Source organism: Typopeltis vanoorti, chromosome 15 (genome assembly GCF_054136105.1).
Source record: "Typopeltis vanoorti isolate ZY-2024b chromosome 15, IOZ_Tvanoo_1.0, whole genome shotgun sequence".
Taxonomy (NCBI): Eukaryota; Metazoa; Arthropoda; class Arachnida; order Uropygi; family Thelyphonidae; genus Typopeltis; species Typopeltis vanoorti.
The window spans coordinates 75,816,993-75,840,088 of record NC_143563.1 but is presented as its reverse complement, the minus strand read 5'-3'; the positions used below and the strand labels follow the sequence as shown (position 1 = coordinate 75,840,088).

At 35.9% G+C, this 23,096-nt stretch overlaps 1 protein-coding gene across 2 annotated transcripts in view; it reads right to left on the bottom strand.

Moving 5' to 3' along the window:
- Positions 1-5,497: 5,497 nt before the first annotated feature.
- Positions 5,498-23,096, bottom strand: part of LOC150098902 (poly(rC)-binding protein 3-like) — a 435,954-nt gene continuing 418,355 nt past the window's right edge. The window contains exons 13-14 of one of the 2 annotated variants that reach the window (XM_090404980.1): positions 22,292-22,401; positions 5,498-10,317 (exon numbers count right to left, since the gene is read on the bottom strand). In XM_090404980.1, coding sequence (XP_090261106.1) covers positions 22,341-22,401 — 61 coding nt within the window. In that variant the 3' untranslated portion in view covers positions 5,498-10,317; positions 22,292-22,340. The remainder of the gene's footprint in view (positions 10,318-22,291; positions 22,402-23,096) is intronic. The other variant, XM_090404979.1, reaches the window with a different exon arrangement.

Genomic DNA, 23,096 nt, shown 5'->3' with positions numbered 1-23,096 from the left:
AACGTACTCGGTTTGGGGTGAATGGGGTGCGAATCGACCTTCATTGCTTCTTTTTCGTGCGCTTATACGTTCAAAGCTCGATTAAGGGTCTCAAGTCTACAGTTTTGCTAGGCAGAGTTGGATGCAGTCAGGACGCATGACAACCTGCGATGGTTGGATCCCATCCATCAGGGTATACACATAGCTACTGGCGCCTTTTCACATCGCCCACTAGGTCTTTCAGTTGAAACAAATGAACTGGCTCTATCACTTAGACGGAAACAGATGTCTCTTAACTATGCCGTTAAAATACTCCGGAAGAGAGCTTCCGGCGTAGACTAGTATATTTTCGTTGTGTTGGGAGAAACAATATCATAAACTTCAGACTGCCATATACACCACTCCTGGTATGCGTGTTAAAGAAATTATGCAAGCTATTAGAACGAATGTTGACAACATTACCTGCACCAAACATAACAGCATTCCTCCATGATATGTTTGATTATTTAACACACGCACAGCAGAACATCCTGACTTTCTTCCCATCTATACTTACAGTTAAAAATCTGAGACTTGTGTTGCTGTATTTCCTGACTATCGTATCCACTCAGATCCCTGTTCACTGCAGTAATTATACAACCGAGTTGCATGCAATTCGACGTGTGCATATAACAAAACTGCTACCAAAAACATGGAGGATTTATAGTGACTCTTTAGTTCTATACAGCTATCTCGTCTCCTGTGTACAGGCCACATCCAGTGCTTTGCGAGGTTCTATAACTGTTGTATGAATTGAAGGGCCTTAATTTTGATATACGAGTACATACTTGTATTCAGCTGTGCTGGATTCCCAGCCGCATTGAAATAATTGAAGAAAATGAGACCGCAGCTGATAATTTTTCTGCATACTGCTTGCTACTCCCATATATATATATATATATATATATATATATATATATACACACACACACACACACAGAGACAGTTTATAAGATCAAATCTAATAACCTAATAGTAGTCATCATGGCAAGAAGTACTGACAGATAATTAAGTACTGGCAGTCTAGCCAACGTAGAAACAGAAGAGTTCTTGCTAGTTGCGCATATGTTACAGTCATCTTTACACATGTTCTGGTGGAGTGCCACCACTTTACTGGAGAAAGGAATTATTTTACTAATAATTTGGCTGAGCCATATACTTTCAGTCAGATTTTATCAAGCTCGGACAAACTACATGAAGTTTTTAACTTTTTAAAAGGAATTAAAATTCTGTTTATACATAGATACTGGTTTGCTTAATTTTTTTTTTTTTAATTAGCTTATTGTACATAACATATTTACTAATTTCTCTCTTTATTAACTGTCCATTATTACATTGCGTACTGCTGTGGCCTTTGCTGTCCTTGAGCCAATAACTCAACCAGCCAAATCGTAAAATAACTCTTTATGACTATTCTGGTATCATTGACACAATTCCTTTTTAATGTTGTTAGTCCAAGCTGTCATCATATTTGAATAGTTTACTTAAATACCAAATGGCTCATACCATTTTTTCAATACCTTTCCATGATCAGTAATATCCATTCCATCCTCATTCTCAATTATCGAGCATTTATGACCGAAAGATCATAAAAGCTCGATAATTGAGCTTTTTAATTATTTTCGATAATTGAGCTTGTTAATTTCTTGATTTTTTTTGTTGTACTTTTGTATGGTTATTGACCGTTCTAAATTACTCCACAGTTTTTCGGATAAGCACTTATTTTTTACAAGCTTCATATGGTTTTTAATCAACCATCTGTTCATTTAATTGCCCTAATTGATCAAAAATATCCAGATGCCTCTTCTTAGTGGTGAATGTGGCTATATACTCGTACATATATTAAAAAAAGCACACTGTCTTGCATTCTTAACAACTCGGGTTGGGAAATTTCTGTTCTGATCAAGTGTGATGTTATTGTAAAGTAGAAATGCCTAGGAGCAACAGCAGTGCAATTGCGACCTCATAGGCCAAATAAAATCACAGGGCTGGACTACTGAAGCTAGTGGCACGAAAAGTTTGTCCATTCTCGGTTGAAACACTCGCTACCGAGTTCCGAACTGCCTCTGTAAGGTAACGCTACCACGACAACTACTCCAGAGTGCAGTGGCGGAAACGTTCTTTGAAATGATGAGTCATGTTTCACCATCTGGCAATCCGACGGACGAGTCTGGGTTTGGTGGATCCGAACGCTACCTGCCCTAACTGTGAAGTTTGGTGCAGGAGGGGCATCATGGTCTCGGATTGTTTTACATGGTTCTTGTCTGACCTCCCCCCCCTAGTTCCAGTGACAAGGAATCTTAAGGCTGAGGTCAATAATGATATTTTAGAAAAGTATAGTATGTTCATCTAACTTCATGGCAACACTTCAGTGAAGCCCTTTTTCTGTATCCACATACACGAGGTCTGTACAGGAATGCTTTGACGGGGTGTGTGTTTATGAACTTGACTGGCCTGCACAGAGCCCTAATCCCAACCGCATCGAACACTATAGGTGTTCGATTGGAAAAAGTGGTGTACTCTTTAGTACCATGAATCGAAATTGTTATAGCAACAAAGGCTCTATATTAATGCCTTTCATATTAGACCAAGAGTTGGGCATCCCGATATTTTTTGATCTGATAGCGTATACTGTTGGTTGTTATTTCTTATGTTTCTAATTAGTCTTAATCTTTTACGTCTCATCCACGCCCATAATTCAAATAGATAAATTACCTTTCTGTCTGTCTTCTTAATAATCTAGCATTCACATCCATACATCACTACTGGAAATAAATACCACTGCTTTGACAATTCTTATTTTCCTAATCTTATTAATATCTCTTTTATAATTTTTGTCAGGTTTAACATAGCTTTTTCCCCATGACTGCCCTTTTAATTTCATCTTTACATTGATTATAATTTCTTATTTTGGACCCCAGTAAATTATAATTTTCAACCACTTCTATTTTATCTCCCTCACATTATATATCCTAAAATACGATAATGTTATGTTACCATATATATTGTATATGAATATTATACAGCGCAATGTACTAGCGTATCCTTCAGTCCATTCTTGGTACCAAAATGTACGCCACTTTTTCCCGCAGGTGTTCGATGGGGGTTGAGATTAGGCTGTGTAGGCCAGTCAAGTTCTTTATGTACCCTCTCACTATGTACCGAAATATACCATAATGTGATATTCCATATATAAATATTATACAGAACAATGTCTAACCTTTCCTTAATTCAGCATTTAGAATTGAAAGAAGTACAAAATGGTTAGGCCATAATTATAAATTAGAATTCCACTCACAAAAGGTTGTAAACGTGTCGTACATTTTAATACCATGAATGGACTGAAGGTTGATAATCGGGCAACTGCTCTGGAAACCAAATATGGAGCTATTTCACGCGACCTTAAGCTTTTAATGAGCGGGGATTCTGACGATAGACAAAGCCCTTTGGTCGGAAAGACCTGGCTCCGATTCCCGTCAGTAAGGTGAGGACCTTTAACTGGTCTCTTTCGACGAAAGGTGAGTTACTCGGTCTCATATCGTGGTTTAGATTTTTTTCACCTGTTTTTCTCCCCCCAGAAGAGGCAAACCGGCCCCGTTAACACACACATACACTGACTACAGTCAAAAATACTGCCCTTAGGGGATGTAGCAAAGAGTGGCGACCCGGTTGTATTAATTAGCTGTAAGTCTCCTCGGCAGGGGGGGGGGGGGGGGATCAACCGTCCTAGGATAGGATGGACGAGTAGATATGATTCTCACAACGAAAATCTACTACTACTAAAGGCTTTTCGCAAACATTCATGCCAAAGTTTTTTTTAACTTCATTGTCGAACCTGATCGTGCATTACTAATAGCTCCATAAAATCTATGTAGAAAAAGGTGATCAAATATTGAAAAAAGAAGGTTGGAAGCGATTTCTTTTCTTAGGTTATTTTTAATATTAGTGTTGTTTGGCACTGTTCGAACTTGTCAGGAGGAGAATTTACATTCACCACAATTAAACCAGTAATGTCGGCCAAGTAACTTCTGAATTGCAGACGACCTCTTATATCTTTAGTACTTGGCTCACTTTTCACGAGATTACTTATTTGATGAAGTAGATAAAACAGTCTGTGAATAAATGGCCAATATCGGTTCAAAGACGCGATCTGTAGTGGTGTCTGAGTCGATTTACTTTTTTTCTTCCTTTATCTCAGCTCTGCTCACTCATTTTGGTGCAGTTTTGCTGAAATCTTCGGTATACCTAATTATATTCAAATCAGTTAAACTAATGCAACCTTCGAGAGGTCTGCGGAGGAGAGGGAAAAAAAATTACATCTTCGCTATTTTTAAAGCAATTGTTCTTTCATTAATTGGAATTAAGTTCCAGGCTAGAATAACCAGTGATTTGTTATTAATCACTGCCATTATTCTTGATAATTATAATTTTTTCGTGTTCAGACAAGTTTATATTTTTTAAATCAATTTACAACACTGGTCTTTTTTTTAAAAAAAAGCTGGACGTATTCATGGAAAGCTCTAATGAAATGCAGTCTAGAAAAATATTATGGTCATCTCGTTATTTCAGTCAGCCACCCAGCCATTTACCCCGCTAGGTGGCACTCATGGTGAAAGTATACTTGATACTGGAGGTGTGTGACATAATATTCATTCAAAGATGTAGATCGACATGGGCGATGGATGATCTGATGGACTTTAAAAATGCATGATTGAGGTTACCGGCTGAAGGGCGGTAGTATCCAGGAAACTGCGAATATTGTAAACTGCTTGCGGAATGCTGTAGTGAAGGTGTCAAAAGTGGGTAGAGCATTAATCGCCAAGTCAGTGATAGGTGCCTACGCCTCATCATGGTGAATGCAGGTTGTATCGCACTGTTCTAGTCCATAGACGAAAAACTGCGGAATGACCACAGAATTTAACCAGTCGACAATGGCAACGTTTCCTCAGACGATAATTGAACGTACCTTTCTCCGCATGCGCATCCAACGTAGGCTCACACTCAAGGTACTCAATGCGTATGCAGTGAGTGCCTTGACTATATATCGACGATTACGTTCACAGTTTGCATCCGGTGACGATCATGAACTGGATCACTGAAGACAGACCGGAAAAGTTTTGGTCTTCAATTGTCCAGTGAAATCAAAAGATTCATCCGAATCTCGTTTCTGTCTAAGGTGAAGGATTAGCCTAAAACCCGGACGAGGAATCGGCCGATATCATGGTCCAGCAGAAACAGGAAAGAGGCGATAGAGCTTAGCATGGGGGGGGGGGAATGTTTTCCTGGGAAGCTCTGGGAGCCCTGATACTCTAAGACACTTAAATGTTTCATTTGGTTTTATCAGTACCCATACTACTGCTTCATAAAAGGTAAAGGCAGTTTATTTTTTAAAAAATAGCTTTCTTTGTGTAGATTTAAGTGGTATACGTACAAATTATAGGTGCATAAATAACTGTTAGTGTTTAAAATAAGCAGGTCATAAAGTAGAACACAGTTTTATTCCACGTTGTAAATTTTACCTATACACTGTACATATCTTCAAACAATGCTAGAACAAAATGGTATGGTCACTTATACATCGGCACAAATGATATGCTTCACCTTCTTTGTGGCCTCTTAACTTAAAATATTATGACTTTCCATCACTGATACAACAGTTTAGGTACATTTATAAGTAGAGAAGGTTTACGAACTTTCCGTGCTGTACAAGTGCACAAAACACTTGTATGAGCGTGCTTCAGTAGGTGTATAATCGAATGCGTATTCACCGAGTTCATATTTACAAAGTAGGCTTAGAAATAATTTGTATTAAAAACCTCGGATCTTACAAATGAGGAAGTTCACAAACCTTTCTCCTTACACAAGTGTTATAAAACTTGATAGAACTTGTAAATTATACCTGATAAAATATATACATTTCCACGGATTATGATAGGACATCATATCACTATTTGACTATTGTCCTTTTAAAGGAACCATGGTTGTATCTCGTAAACAAACTGCCATTATTTTTGCGACATTTGTACTCATTATACAGGAGATTCGCTGAACACTGACAAATGGAGTTGTCAAACAGCTATTAAAAACAGATTATCTTATGGAAAGTGTAGCCTAAATAGAGCTTGTGCAACTAATTTTTATTTAAACAATAGTTTGCTGCTATAGGACTCTAGAGTTTGTGTCATTAGCGTCACAGGCGTCTAAAAAAATTCATTAGCAACGAAGCATTTAAAATAACTTCTTTATGTAGTGTTAGCGTGCTGCAGATCCATGCTTTAACTTTCAAGTTCCAGGTAATCGGATATGTTATTCAATAATTCAGTATTTAAATATTTCTTGGTTTCCCTCTGTCCAAATTGGTAATCATTTGGGTATAGTTTTAGAGGCCATGAAGAAAATATGTTTACGATAATTAAAAATGAAAATTATTAAGTGATCAGAATTAAAGCTTCCATAAATGTTTTCATCAGATACTGCCATGCAATTTATACTGGCAATTTTTTAAAATGGTCACTAGCGGAAATGTGACTCGAAGTATCTTTCCAGATTACTTTTCTACTCACAGCAGTAATTGAACAAAAAAAAAAGGTTAAATGAAAGGTAATGAATGCATTTATAATTAAATGTTAATAGATGGCGATCATAAGTATCTATACAAACTAGGCCATCTTGGTAATTTAATTCGAAGGTATTGTACGATAGGAGAGAAAGAAAAGCTTCAATGATCAAATCCCAGGAAGATTTAACGTGGCATGTCGCAAAGGGATCGCTGTATGTCATAGTCTCTACTTGCTTTTCTCTTAGCAAGTACAGAGTGACATATAGCGACCTCTGGTAAATAGTTGGACTTCCAATTAGTCATTAAATAATTGTTTGTATTATATTTTGTTGGTTAAAATAGTAATCGAGGAAAAGTTTTATATAGCAAAATTTAACATCTCTCATTTTAACGATATGCTTATTAAAATCTCCCTCTGAACAAGCCACATTAAAGTTGTCGGGATGTATGACAATTGATGCGTTTGTATTATGCGCAATTCATTTTTAATACCATAAATTCTTTATACCGCCGAATTCGTTAGTTAATTTCAAGTTCAGAACGGAATATTTTGCTTTTGCTAACCAGTTTGAGAGTCGTTTTCAAAAAAATAAATAATACGTGTATTGTCGACAAACAATTTTAACGAGTGATTTGGTGTGCGCGCTTGCTTGCATATAATTAGACACGTGATTTCTGTAGCACACTGAACCACACCTGTGTGGCTGACATCACATCACAATAAATGCAAATTGATTAAATCAGGAACCCCAGATTCGGCAGTGGTGATTACCTGAATGTATATTACTAGTCCCTTAGAACTGAGGGGAGGGGGTAAATAAAATTATACAAGGAGAAAAAAATCAGGTAATTTAAGGAAGCGCATGTCAGTTTTGGCTTCGTTTCTCAATAAAGTTCGTAGATCGTTTTGTGAAATGTCTGAAGAAATTTATTTGCATAGAACAAATAAACAAACGAACACATTCTGATCGAGGAACAGGCACAATCACCGAAAACAAATTTATTTACTTTTGTCAATCATTCTTATCTTAATAATAATAAATAACAAAAGGGCTGCTGGTAGCTGAGAATTGATTTTTGCGCGAAAGAAAATTCAGTAGGCATTTACATAACTTACGCGTTTATACAATATACCCAACATGCCTTACAAAATTATATATTTTTTTAAGTATCACTTTGGTATATGATTCCTTCTCATAGCATGATCATCACCTTAAGCTTCGACATTATTTTCACCTCGTTCAGCAGTGTGCGTTTAATTCATTTTTACACTTGTTTGATAATTTATAATTAATAGTGCTACTGTTTTTTTCTCTCAAATTTCCTACATAATGTGCAGGTATTTTTGCAAAAAATAAATAATCACTTGTAATTTCATTGCCGTAGGCAAACCTACGAATCTAATAACAGTCATCTGTATGTTGCATTTAGTTTTTCAGGTACCAGAAAGTAGATACATTTTAAAGAGGAAGACAAGATTTGTTCTGCTTCAGATAATTTGATTTTCTCTCATCATTCCTTGCTCTTCTTGTCCCTTAAGGGAAAGGTCAGGATGAAGGAGTCGTCAGTTATAAGATTCAATAAGGGCTAGTATAAATCAGTGCTTTTAGAACAAGCATAATTTTTGTCTATTAGCAATCCACTTTGTTGGTATAGGTTTTGTGAAGTACTTAGTTATCTTCAAAGCGCAGCTAGGTGTACTCGACTAGAGAACACACACACATGCAAAGACAAATAACCGTGTTTAAGAATATTTGAACATGAGGTGTAAACACACTGGCTGGTGACAATGAGTTATTGTTCCACCATCTGATAACAATAAAATATTGAAGATTAAAGCTATAACGAGTGTCATCCCACGCATCTTTTAATATTGCATTAGTATTTTTTTAAAAAGTGTTAGAGAAGACATACGAGTATAATGCTGTCAAGAGTATTACACTATTCTGACCACTTGTCTTATTGGAGTAACTAACATAAATTGTCTAGGCGTAATGACTACTTGTGCTTCCAGTAATACCATTAATGTGTAGGAACACGGATTATTAAATATAATAGTATACAGTAGACCTCCGCTTTTACGATCTGATCGATTCTGAAACAGTCGTAAATCGAACTCTAATTTTCCATTGACTGTGTCACGAATTGCAAGGTTACGTTCCTGGAAATACACTTTGAATTATATAATACCACACCGAATTTGCCACAAATTAAATATACTTACCTGATTAAATGATAAAATATTTCTTTAATTTGACTGCATTTATATTTAATTATTTTTTAATTAACTGCGTGTTACATGATTTACGGTTCACAGTTTCTTAAAATAATAATCTAAAAAGTAGTTCGAACTAAGGAGCTTCTCTTTTCTCGAGGAATTTCCATGTAGCATGACAAGGACATTCCTGACAGTGGCTAAGACCCTTCAAAATTTGGATCATCAGTTTTCAAATTTATTAGACCAGAGTCAGTTCTATCAAATGCTTAATCCTTTGTAATGTAAAGAAACCCGCTTCGTTCCTCGGTGCTAGTTTCCTTTTCATGCGAGTTCTGCAATTCATTTACATCTTCGATAGAGACTTCTAGAGCCAACCGATTTATATTGACCACAGTCGTTATTGCCTTTTCCAGGTTAAAAATTAAAACCCTTCAAATGAATGATATGCTTCCGGATCGCCTGAGTTTCTCTTTTATAAACTCATTATAAAAACTTTATGCCACTTGTAAAAGCGGAGGTGATCGTAAAGCGCGCGGTCTAATGTATTTAGAGGATTTAATTCTCAGGTTGCCTGCTTAAAAATACCCATTTCCTCTGTTTTTCTACTTGTTTACGAGTAGCCAATAGAAATAATCTGTAGCTTTTGTACGAGTATTTAATTAATATTGCACTTCGATAATAAATAAAAAGATAGTAGGAAGGATCTTCAGGTTTAGATTTTAATCTCATTAGGGGTTTACTATAAACGAAAATCAAAATCCTCGTTTTATACTGTACAACGGTGCCACTCTATTTCTTGCTTTTATAGTACTCGGTCCGATAAGATAATATATTCAAAAACAATCTTAGCGGAACGTGTTCAAGTGCATTAGAGAATTACAAACGTATTTTCTGGTAGGCCTCTACTTCCTTAAGAAGCATTACTCTTAACACAAACGAAAAGGGGAAGAATAATTAAATCTAGGGAAGATTCTTGTGCTTACTTAAAAAGCACTCTCGCTTACGGATTGTTTGCGTGTGTTTCGGGACAAATAGATTGTGAAACAAATTGCACGTGACAAAATACATATCGGCTCACCGTCACTATCTCCTTGAGAAAACATACAAAAACAAATAAGTGTAATAAAACATGACCAAAAGAGATATGTAGAGCATTCACAAACATCCCGTGGTAGATATCTATGCTATCAAAATCACACAGACATTTTTTTTTTTTCAGTGCTCCGTCGACAATTGTAATACAAACTTTGATATGTCTTGCAAACTTTTAGAGAAGAAAAAAAAAAAGCATTCTTCGCAAGTTCGGTTCACAAATGTCTGTCACTGGCGACAGATCTCCGAGCCACCGAACATAGCGCAACATCAAACAGTTTTTATTGCCCTCGAACCTGTAGTTATGGTGTCGCCGCCTCGAGCGGGCTTGTAACAATGATGTCACAGTTGATATGTCAGACTCGGTTCTACCACCGGAAGAGAAAACATATCTTCCACAACATGTGATGTCGGGGCCCTGTACAGAAAACTGAAAGAACAACAACAAAAAAGGTGATAAATATATTGCTTTCAACATCAGAAATAAATAAAAGTGCAAGTTGCCTTTTGTTTGCAATTAGCAGCTTGTGTTAGAGCATAGCAACTCATGTGTTATCACGTGGCGACATCTAGCGAGCATATTGTAAATTCATTTACTCTCGATGTGTTCGTCAAACATTCAGGGAAAACTAATAATACTTGCAGCTGCGAGCACGTTAAATGGTTAAAATCGACATGGTGAGCTACAGTTTAAATTCCAGATTGAGATCATTTCATACATCTGCAACCAGTGATTGATTAATAAATTGCTCGTATCGCGAACAGCAGCACCAAACAAACAATAATTACTTTTTAATATGTATTATAATAATATAAAAAGTTCAGTATAAAAAATGCATTAGGCGATTATAGTAATGCAAAAGCTTTTTTGGAGTAGCAACGCTTGTTCAAAATCATTACAGCATGTATATATGCTTAACCCACTTTTATACATAAAAAAAAAAAGTGCATTCAAATAAAAATGTAATTATACCTTACATTTTCATCTGACGAGTTTGAAAACGACCTCTACAACATAAAAATGCGCCCGACTGGTTAGCGTATCTGCTCTCCAATTACAAGGCTGCGGGTTCGAATCCGCAGCCTGGTCATTTACGGCGGTGAATCACCGCCGTGAGCATGGATGTTTGTGATTGTGTGTAGGTGGGGAATGGTTTTCGTCGCCCTGTGTGAGACCACCACACCGTTTATCGGAGGTCTGGAGTGGCTTGACCCTGCTCTTAGAGACCGCGTTTGGTCTCTAAGAGCAGGGTTTCTGGACTATGAATATAAAATCAATAAAAATAGGGAGGGAGGGGAGAGCCTTCGCCCAGCCATAGTACGAATGTACTATAGGTTTACTAATATATTTTTCGTGCATGGAAGTCATAAAAAATAATAAAATGTATCGCACATTGCAAGCAGCAATATCTTGTACATGTTAACATGTTTACTTTGCAGCTTCTACGATTCAGAATGGATGACAATGCAGTTTTGGTGGAAAGATCAGGGTTGGAATCCTGTCTGGGATGCAAACTTTTATGAGGGCCTTTCAGTTAGGTGTTGCATATGGAGGAGGAGGCAGTTTTTTTTTTTTTTTTTTTTCTCCTCTCTCGGAAATTCAGGTTTTTCATATTGCAGGACAGTCAGTCAGCATATACACGCGCAGTACTGATCTAACAGACATGCATATCTGTTAGATCTGTATTGGATTAACCGCTCTGTCGTAGTATTAATTAGGTTTCTACGAAATCAAGAGGCGCTGACAGGCTAATGAGCCTTTCAGATATAAGGAAAAGATGAAGTATTTTCTCTGTTGCTATTTACTTATTTATTTCATGTCGGACTAAGGTGATTGTTTATACGCGCCCTTCTAAAAGCTTCTTGGGTAGCACTTGTAGCTCTAAATTTTTTTTCTGCCTTTCAACCACCTGCCAGAGCCGGTCTATGAAAGGCGAAACTGAATTTTGTTTGTGATGTGCTAGGTGTTTCTCCTTTATTTCGTGTCAAGTCCCTTCTTTTATGTTCTATCTGATCTTGTTTAGGACGCAAATAACCGGAAGGTTTTTCATCTCGCAAAACGCCAGAACACACGCAATTTACACGCATAGATACATTGGCCTCATAGACTTTGTTGCTCAGCCGTAAATTCAAAACATTATTTGGTCTTCAAGGATCCTTCTGGCTGCTCGATTTGCGCATTTTTGTACACCATTTTGAGAACCTGAGATCTTTTTACAATCGGGTAGAAAGTTCTTTTGCCTGGGCGTTTAGGAATGGACAATACACTTCGAGGGTCTTAATTGACAAAATAAGAAATGAGTTACCTTAAAAAAGAAAAAATCTAAAGAACCTTTGTCAAACCCTATACACAACTTTAGAGAGCGTACTAGAAAAAAAAATGTGTCTTTGGACAGCACCGCTGACTAGTACAAAGAGCCAGGTTTAAGTATGCTGTGAAGTTTATTTTAGAAATAAAATTATATTTCTCCTCCTCCCCCACCTTTTTTTTTTTCCCACGCCAATTTAGGCGCCTCGGATATGATCGTCCTATACGATATCGGTGGTGTTACATTGGACAATGAAAGTCATTTAAACACCCTTGTCATTGTGGAATTTGAATCCACGACTTATGCAGGGCCTTTGTCCACTAGGCAACTAAGGGCGGCGAGACTGCATTCATTCCTATACTCAGTGAAGGTTCTCCACAGGACTCTGAAAATACCCAATGTTTATAAAACATATTTGCACTTGAGCTGGTACATCATTTGGTCACTGACACACGTATTATATACTACCAAATTTCAGTTTCCTTTTTCAGTTTTCCTAGTTTTACAGGTATTTCAAAGGGGAACCATACGTTCTAGGCTCGCGAGTTAATTTAAGAGCAGGAACATGACTACAACGCAGATATCAGTACACTAATTTTTAAAATGCATGGTAACATGTTACCAGGCCTCTGCTTTCTCTGTATGTTCAGCTGAACCTTGCTTTACATCTTTCGCCCCTTGATAAATTGTAAATAGCAGCAACAGCTGAGTTCATCTCTTATATACAAGTAGATGATTATTTGAGACATGAAGATCATGTTTTGTCACTAGAACACGATTCCCGAATTATTTAAGTTAAGCCCACACACCTTGTTATCGTGAATGAGACTGATAAACAGACAACACCATGAAAATTCCTAATTTATACAGGTATTTATTAAGAGTAAATGACATTTCTCTTTCGTAAAAATGTTATCTCACAAGATAAAACAATGTGTAGCCTGATTCAAATAGACCAAGTGAGATTTAAAGGTTGAACAAACATTCAGAGCAACTTAGGGAATACACTACACATGCAGACCCATGACAATTTGCTGCCGGTTTCTTTACTGACATACTGCATAACTTTGGCACCTTCTCTTTAAACAGCACACGATCTATGCTTTTACGTCAAAGGATGCTATTTGCAGTGGATGTGATTTGTTTCAGTAAAGATCTGTAAACGAAAGTAAAAAAAAATTTTCAACGGTGATTTACATGCAAAGGCAATTTGAGCGCATCTGGCTACAGTGTGTCATTTTATAATAAGCTTAAAGTGATACCCTAGAAATATCCAAATAGTCATATGTTTTTTTTATTTATTTTTTTTTTATGTGACGCCCGTCCATTTAGAGTTATAAACCACGCAGTCAACTACACCGAAAGTTACTTTATGAGAATATAAAATTGAAAATCAAGTATTTATTTATTTTTTTTTTTTTAAATTTCCGTTCTACACTCACTGAACATTCGTATTGGAAGACTTTCGTTAATCTTCACACAAGCACCATATCAGTTGGTAGGGGTCATTTACCAAAAATCAACATACTTTCTTTGTGAGCAACCGAACGAGCTCTAGATAAGCGTCGCATCGTGGGGAAAAAAAAAAAAAAAACTTCAAAAAGTGCCAAATTTTTGCTTCACGGCTCTAACATAGTCTATTCTGGCAGAATAGAGTATGTGTGTGTGTGTATATATATATATATATAGAGAGAGAGAGTTTCCATAAAACAATGGTCACCAACTACCCGCTTCTAGATAGTAGTTGTCAAGATGGTGACAGTTCAACAGAAGGCTCGTGCAAGTGTGGAAATCGGAGGACCTCCGTCCACTGTTTCAGATTCTCTAAAGACTGTGGAATAAGCAGTATAAGTTGCTTCGAGACACTTCGGGCATCCAGTAAGCTGGATGGTGGCTCAGGCGATCAAATTCATTTCCCACCTAAGACATTCATAAGCATCCCGACCCAAGGGGAAGCAACTTTTCAAGGAATGTATCCCGCAAACTGTTCAAAGGTTCTAGTTTACCAACCGAATATTTGCACTCTGAAAGATAATTACTCAAATGGATTATATGATGTGCAATTACAAAAATTAGTGTAAGGATAATTTTTCTTTCAGAGAAAACAGCCAACAGTACTCTTTTGGGGAGGGGGTGAGGGGTATAAAGTTACCAATTTTCCAATCCCTTGCACTTTTAGATATTATTCCTACAAGATTAAGGTACAGAATAAAGCGTACACATCAAGAGTCAAAATAAAATTGGAGACATTTTGGCGATCATTACTCCAGATTTGTTGGAGCTAACATGGCAATAAGCGAGTTATAGGTCAGACGTATCTCATTACTCACTATACATGTAACCTTTTTCAACAACTATTTGCATAAATACCGGAATTATTGTAAACCATGCATTTATTGCACTGCTGTTCGTGCTATTTATGATATGAAATCAAAGGAAATCGCAATTCGATTTTTCTATTGTACCAAGTTGTTTTCTTATGATCTGGAAACTCGACTGTAGCAAGCTTTCAAATAAAACTTGAATGTTAAAATTGTCCAGCTAAAAATAAAGATTTAACTGTGATTGAGAGTTTTAAAAATCGCTGCATGTTTTCCTTCTAGGCTAATACGAGCGTCTCTTCTGCCGACGAGTGGAACCCTCCACCCAAATGCAATGACTGTAAATGTATTTAGTTCTCTCCGAAAATTCAATCTTAAACTTCCGTTCACGTTTTCTTTTTATCACTTGTAAGCTGGTAAACAGTAATATCAGTCCATTGATCGGCATCGTCCATGCCGTATTCCAATAATCTCATTTCCTTTAGCAACTTTGCGCTAATACTGCATGTTTTTACTCTTGATCTTTCTTTGTTGAAGTGCCTACTTTTCGATACTACTCACGTTTCTGCACGCGACATTAATTCAGAAAAGATCTCCCTTCGTAATAGTAGATGAAGCTCAGTCGAAGTCTTCCCCCTTTCTGTGAGTGATTAATGACTAGCAAAGAAAATATATCGTATTATCATAACATTTTTTTAAATTATTATTCTGCCCTCTCTATATCTAGAATAAGTTATCCGCTCATCGGTTAGCAATATTTTCAAAACTTGAGATTTTGCAGTCATCACGCGCTTATTTCTGATAAAAGCAAACTTTGCACTCGCGCGACTACTCATTTTCAGTCCTTGTCCAGAGCACTTTTTATATCTTGAATCTCGTTCATTATATTTCTGTGATACGTGTGCACACTCGCACATTATAATAAAGAAAGCGATTTTTTTTTCTTCCTCTCTATGTGACTCGATCTTAAAATGAGAGGAACGCTATAATCGAAAAGTCAGACCACTTTTCATTTAACAAAATCCTTAAAAAATTACTAGATATTGTCACACACACCAAACATCCAAAACTCGTGTGAGTGTATAGTACAACGTTTCAGGGTGCGATTGATTTGCTCATGAGTTGGATTGGGCTAGTTCAGAATTCTTGCCGAGGAAACTAAGACCATAAGTCATCACGGCTTTTTCTCATAGTTGAGTTAGGTATTCTCGGATCTATTTTACAGGAGAAGAAATTTTGAACTTCGTCTGAGATCGAATACCTTATCCATGCCTAGAAAAAAACTACAATATTCTTTATGTAAAAGTCAGATTTTTTTTTTACGATAAGTGTTTTTTTTTTTCTCTTCTAACCTTTCAGCGTATCTTTCTTTGTTAATATTCAATGTCTAAACTAGTAGTTTCCGTACTAAAGAGATGGTTAAAGAAGTGGAGGAGTAAAAGGCAAATATTTCTGAGAAAAACTGGGGTACAGTCACAGCCCATTTTATTATATGTAACCAATGTTTTTCTCTCTTCCGTTGAATATAGGGTAAATCCGTTCTTATAGAACTGCATGATATGCTTAATATTTTACAGAGCATCCCATAATAATCCTTAAGGTTACTTTCAAATAGGCCTAATTAAGGCATAAGTGATAACTGAGTATTAATGGACATTTTCGATTGGACTGATGGAATCATTTGATATATATCAAACGATAATAAAAGAACCTACCTTCAGAACAAAGAGCAGTACGAAAGTAATGTCCTCTCTCTCTCTCTCAGAAAATATAATTTATTTAACAATGCAAGAATTAATCCTCCATCTTTCGCGAGCTATTTTTCAAGTTTCTGTTATTTTTCAAGTCCAACACTGTATACATTTTGCCATCGTCAAAGAGATGGCATATACTGATCGCTTAGAAATCTTTACTCTGAAGTCGACTTTAAGAACAGTTTGTTTCAGATCCTTTTCGTCCTCAAAATGGCTTCCTCGGAGTACATCCTTCAGGGGATAAACAGGTATTAGTCAAAGGATGATAGATCCAGGCTTGGCAGGATGGGAAGATCAATCCAGCCTTGGCAGGATGGGAAGATCAATCCAGCCAAATGTTGAACGGCATCTCTTGTGAGCAAAACTGGTGTAAGGTCGGGCGTTGTCATGGAGGAGACCTCATTGTTTCTGGTGATCCGAGCTCTACGTTTATTTTTTATTTTTTCAATTTCTCCAATATCTCCGCATACCATTCTAAATTGATTGTGGCGTTTCTCCACAAGCAAGACCGATCTAACTGTGCCCAAATTCATATTATCATCTCCAACAGATTTACATCTTTGGCATTAAGGAATAAGAATTCAGTCACTAATCTGTTTTGTACGTACATCTATTATATAATAGCCACCGTTTTGAACTACTTATCAGTTTAAGGTGCTGTGTTACGCGACAGATCGCAGCGCCACTCGCTGTGGATGAACCAGAGACTACTGCTCTCCACCCAGTTACGTATAAAGCTTCAAATCGAAAAAAAAAAAAAAAAAAAAAATATTTCATTCTCACTGCCCTTTGTAGTAGTGAGTATAATGATTGACTTATTCTATTTAAAGTGAGACAGCAATAGACCATGAAAACACAAATTATATAGGTAAAATAAACAGTGTAAATTAGAATAAACACAATTCTTTATATGATATTGAATAATATTTTAAACGTTGATTATAATCAACGTTTAAAATATTTAAAATATAATAATAAAAAATATTTTAAATAATATTTAAAATATAATAATAAAAAACGTTTAAAATATAATAATAAAACATTTACTATAATTGTAGAATATAATTATAAAATTTATTTTCGGAGGGATCTTTTAGTCCGCCATATGCTTAGGAAATACTAGCCAAATAAATATATGAAATTCCATAGGGAATTTCATATCTTCATTACCATAATTATTTTATAATTCTATTGTTCCATACTTGACTTTTAAAATGTTTATTATTCGATATTGCTTAATTAATTGTGCTTATTCTACTTCATACTGTTTACATGCTACACGGTTTTTATGTTCATGGTCTGTTACTGCCCAACTTTAATCATAGGAAGTAATAAGGCAAACCATCATATTCAGTACGACAGTCTGTAAAGGAAGGTCTCCTCTTTTCTATTATTATCTGATTTGATATATATATATATATATATATATATATATATCAATGATTCTACCATTACAATTTAAAATTCTCAATAAAACTTACTCGGCTATATCTTAGGCATTAATCATGACTATTTGAAAGTAAGTAGTCTTAAGGGAGATTAATTACGGGACTGATCCACAGAATATTAAGCTTACTATATCTATGTAGCTGTATATAACCAAATAGGAGCAACATGAGCTTCAGAAAATTCTAAATATATGCTGTTCAATATATATATATATTTGTACTCGAATAATTCATACTTCATTTAGTTAGGACTGGTTGGAACCAAAAATCTAAAATTTTTCTAAATTAAATTTAAGCCTTTCATTCCAAAAACAAATAATTGAACAAATAGAAGTACGATACGTCAGACCTGCTGGTGAATTGTCAGCATTAGATGTCCCAGCACTTTTCGCGATGCTATTTCAAATATAAACAATATTAAATCCATCCCATACTACCTTAATCTCTTTTCTAAGGTATACTGAACTGAACTAAAATAAAAGCAGTATATCTCACCCTATCTACATTTACAGTGAGACCGAATCCTATTTCTGGCTTGATAAAAGGACAAATCTATCTAGTTCTAATATATACCATATTGAGAAAACAAACTAACTTCCAATTTTCATCATATCCGGTTCTTTGTAGAAGCGTTGTAAACTCCGTGGGGCTTCGAAATGTTTCAAGGTTTTGGATATAAAAAGATGCTGAAGAGAATAACAGCCTAGATAAATTGCAGTGCGTAGGGTTAAACTCCAGAGGTCTGAAACACTGATGAAATTGGTGTTATCATCACAATTGCAATAAGTCAAACTTCAGCGAAGTCCCATCGGTTTGCAGCAACCATATATTTTACTTATATTTTCATGCTGATGGATCCTTTAGTATCCTGGAATATATCTTCAGCCAACTGCCATTGAACAATCATAATGGAGCAACCTATCTAGGAATTAGCAAGAGTTGAGATGTGGTGTCCACATCCACTTCATGCCTCTAGTAAGAAGAACAGCGGTCTCACAATGGGCAATGGAATTCGTGTACTATCTAGACATTCACCCATCCGCTGTGGTATTTCAAACACGGATTGGTTGGAGAGTGGATACGTAACCCAATTGGCCAACCAGGCAGGTATGGATTAGAGACGAATATGCCACTGGTGCTGTTGGCTATATATATATATATATATATAACACTACAAGTATGCATACTCAGACTGTGTAGTTGGCTTTCCTCCGGAGCTCCGGTCTCTTTCTTTCTTTTTTGCAGCAGCATTAACGTTACTTCAGTACATAGCAAGAATGGGATCATTGAGATAATTTGTAAAGTTCATGACTTTTATGCTTATTCTCCTGATGGATTACTGAAATAATTAATTGAAATAAGTAAATGTAAACCAATTTAAAAGTATTGTTACGGAAAATTCATTTATACTGTTTACCGTGTTGGGACATTAATTGATCCTTTATAATTAAATAGAGCTTTAAATTTTATTCTTATTTAAAAGCGCTTTTTTTTTTTTTTTTTTTGCAAAATACCAGCACCTTGAACTCTAGCATCATCGCGTCGTCATCATCGTCTAGTGTCAGCAGTCAACAGCAGAGAAAATCATTTGAAACAACAGTCTTGAAATAATGTTCCATATTTTATTGCAGTTGCCAATTTATTGTATACTGTCTATAACGCGCTGCAAATGGTACATGTTTGATGCATTTGGCTCATCCTGCTATTTAATTATTAATGTCCAGAATAAGGAACTTTATAGAGAAATAATGCAATAGCAAGTACGAAGTTCGGTTAGTTGGAACGGCCGAAGCAATTAAGGCGACTCGGAGGCGCCTTTACTTTTAGCAATGAGTATGAGAAAAAAACATTAAGTTGGCAAAACTATCGATGCTTGAATTTTCCTTGGTTCGGATTGTTTGTTCTCCGACCTATAGACAGTGGGTTCGAATCCCACTGAGTCATTGAAGTGTGAAAGTTTCCTGAGATGGTAAGTTTCACTACCTGCTAGATGAGACCAGACTTCCCTCGTTGTGCAGAAAATTATAAAAGTCAAGTAACTCATTTGGTAGATGACTTTCTTCTTTATTAAATTTATTCTTAATTTCGAACAAATTATTCCTTTGTGATTACTTTTTCTTCGTTTTTTTTCGTTATATTTCGCTGAATAATAGATTTAAATAATTAGTACTCCTCCTCCCCTCCTCATAGTGGGGCATATTAAAATATTAAATATTTTAATATGCCCCACCCTTTCTAAATTTTTAATATATCAGAATAACAATTATTTCCCTTTGGTTTTTTAAATGTGTAATACGATAAACGTATTAAATAGATAAGATGTGGAGTAAACATATTTTTCGATGGAAATAATTCACCTTTATCTTGTGAAAAATACTGCAGATGAGAAAGAAGTTGCCCCATTTCGGAATTAAAAATTCTAACAAAAAATGTTAGAACATGGATGAAAATTGCTTCTTCAGGCGTGTATATACCAATCCAGTTTCCATGAATGAACGAAGTACAGCACAGAAATATCGCCAACTAAAAATGGCTACTTCCATAGAAACGGAAACTTAGAAAATCTGGGATATGATGACATTATTTTTAATTGTATTACTATTTTTGATGGAAATTACTTTTGAGCTTTGAAAAAGTGGAAAAAAATTTTTACATTTTGAAAAGAAAAAAAAAATCAAGTTCAGAATCTAGATCTTCAGACGGCATCTTAGTTTCATTGTACGAAAGAAGTGCCGTCCCCTTCCTTCCTATCATAGCGCAGGCTATGTTTGCAGAATAATATGTGCTGCTTGAACAGTGCAAATACAGACACAAGGCAATCGGTAACCAACATAGAGTTAGTTTTGAAGACCATGGTTGGTGAATAGGTTAGCAGATGTAGATACAGGAAATAACGTAAATCTGCACAATGTTATATTCAACTGAAAATCATTTCAAACAACAGTCTTGAAATAAAGTTCCAGATTTTATGGCAGATATATGGAGTGTTTCTGATCTTACTTTGCTTAATAGCGAAAAGAGAGCATCAACATTCAACTGAAATTTGTAGCTCCAAGCTAAGTGTTGTCATATGGCATACTCAATAAATAATTGTAACAGAAGTAATTACTGAATAATTCGACAAGCGTGCGAAGTCTGTTTATTTATTCGTAAACTGTTCATTTAACTGATACCTCACTTTTAGTGCTGAGAGTACAAAACTTAAACTATCAGTACCACAGATGGACGACTGTAGCTTCGATCTGAATTTTGCTTCCAAGGTTTAGGCAGATAGACGATGATGACTGTCTCTGCTGGGTATACTTCCAACCCCCCCCCCCCCAACCAAGCACATTCCTTCCAGACATCTCTCGTAAATTATAATCGCAACGTAGAGTTCTCTAAAATGATACAGCCGCTATTCGTCGTTCTGTGGTGGTGTTAGTAGTTTGAGAAGTCCAAGCTATAAGTTTCATTACAAACAGACGTCTGGCTACCATAATCTCTAGCTTTTACTCCTCCCGAACACTTATGGATTATGCTGGACCACTTCCTCGGTGATCTAGCACAATCAAAATAGTTGATCTATTAAAACTTTGCTTGTGCCAACACTATTTTTAAGATAATACATCTCAATAAAAAGACCCGAAAAAACCCAACACCACAGCATGCAGCAGAGGTTCTGAGAGCGTAGGTTACAAACTCATTACTGTTGCCATTTTCTTTTTCTTTCTTAGATAACAAATCGTGTTATATGAATTATCTCTGGAGAAAATTCAGTTTTATCTACACACGCAAATTTCGCTACTGGAGATCTATATAGATCTCCAGTCTTATGTAAAAATTAGGCTGCATTATTCAAAAACCAAATAAATAAAATAAATAATAAACTTCATTCGTCTAAAAATACAGTTTTGCATGCTAATTTTGAAGTGCCCTTCTTGATGCAGCAAGAAAAAGTGATTGGTCGACTAAAAAAAAGCTTTATTGCATAATCATGCGCTCTCGTGGTCAAACTCATAAAAATGGATTTTCTCTTTTATTTTTACCAATATGTAGTCTATGAGTAATGTGTGGAACCGAATTTTTACTTGATAGATTTCGTGACTGATACTTCGGCTGGAACACGAAACTAATAAAAACACAGCTGAGCCTTGTATAGGCTCGAGCAAAACTGTGATTCTTATGCGAGTAGACAATTATATTATCAGTATGATGCATCAACGTTACCGATCTATTTGAAGCCATTAGTAAATTCAAACGCATTACGATCATTCAGCAAAAAAAAGCAATCGCTTCACTGTGAGTTAATAAACAGGCGCTAGAAGTTGAGTTATTAGTAACATGTGCAAATGAAATTCAGGGTTCAGTTAAAACTGATTATGAGTTGATGCGAGCGGCAACTAGGATGCATAGACAAGTGCAAGGCAAATCACCAATCTATTTAATTTTTTCGTGCGAGAAAGTTAAGGGAAGAAAGGAGGTGAGTGACTTTGGATATTAACACTAAACCATAATGCTTAAAATCAAAATGAAACGAAACGCCTAGCAAAACGTCACAAATAAATAAAGCAAAACAAACCAAAAACTCACCAAACGAGGCTCACTCACATAAGGTAGAGCGAACGGATTTATGGAAGGCTCACTTGAGATTACTAGATGGCACATTCCTCCATAACATCGACATTTGGGCGTTGTGGAGGCTGTAAGGGGAAATAATGACCTTAGTGGGAGAGGTCAGGGACACCAGGATTTCATCACAGTGGACAGCACACACATGTCCTTTCCCCCAATAAATATAGGCAGTGATAACTAGGAGCTATCAATGGTGAAAGAAAATTATCCGCTTCCATCATAGTATAACATGCATAAATTCTTCCGAACAAACTTACCATTTTAGGTCTCACATTTCCTTAAATAGATACTGCTAAGGAACAATAAATCATCACAAGTCTCCTATCATTTAAACATTTCTTTATGAATGCTAATAAAGACAATTAAGCTCCGCCATTTTTTAAAAAATCTGAGTATACTGGATATTTTGAGCGAAAGAAAAATAAATAATAAAAAGAAAATACTATAAATTCTGTATTTGATTCACTGAATTCATAAATAGATCAAAATCAATCGAATGTGTAGACTGTGCATAACCAAGAAATGAATATCTCACTATTCCAAGGTTCCGTAATAAATAAATATATTTACTTAGTAATATTATAATATACCTTAGTGCCATTCTCAAGACGCATAAGCAGCACACTTTTGCTAAAAGACTATCCTTTAGCAAAAGTGATCGATGTGCTCTAATGTTTTGCACCGTTCACTGCAATTCTAAGGATCTTGTTTGCAATTTCATGTTATTAAAATTGCTTTGTTTTGATTTAGTTGGAATTATAGC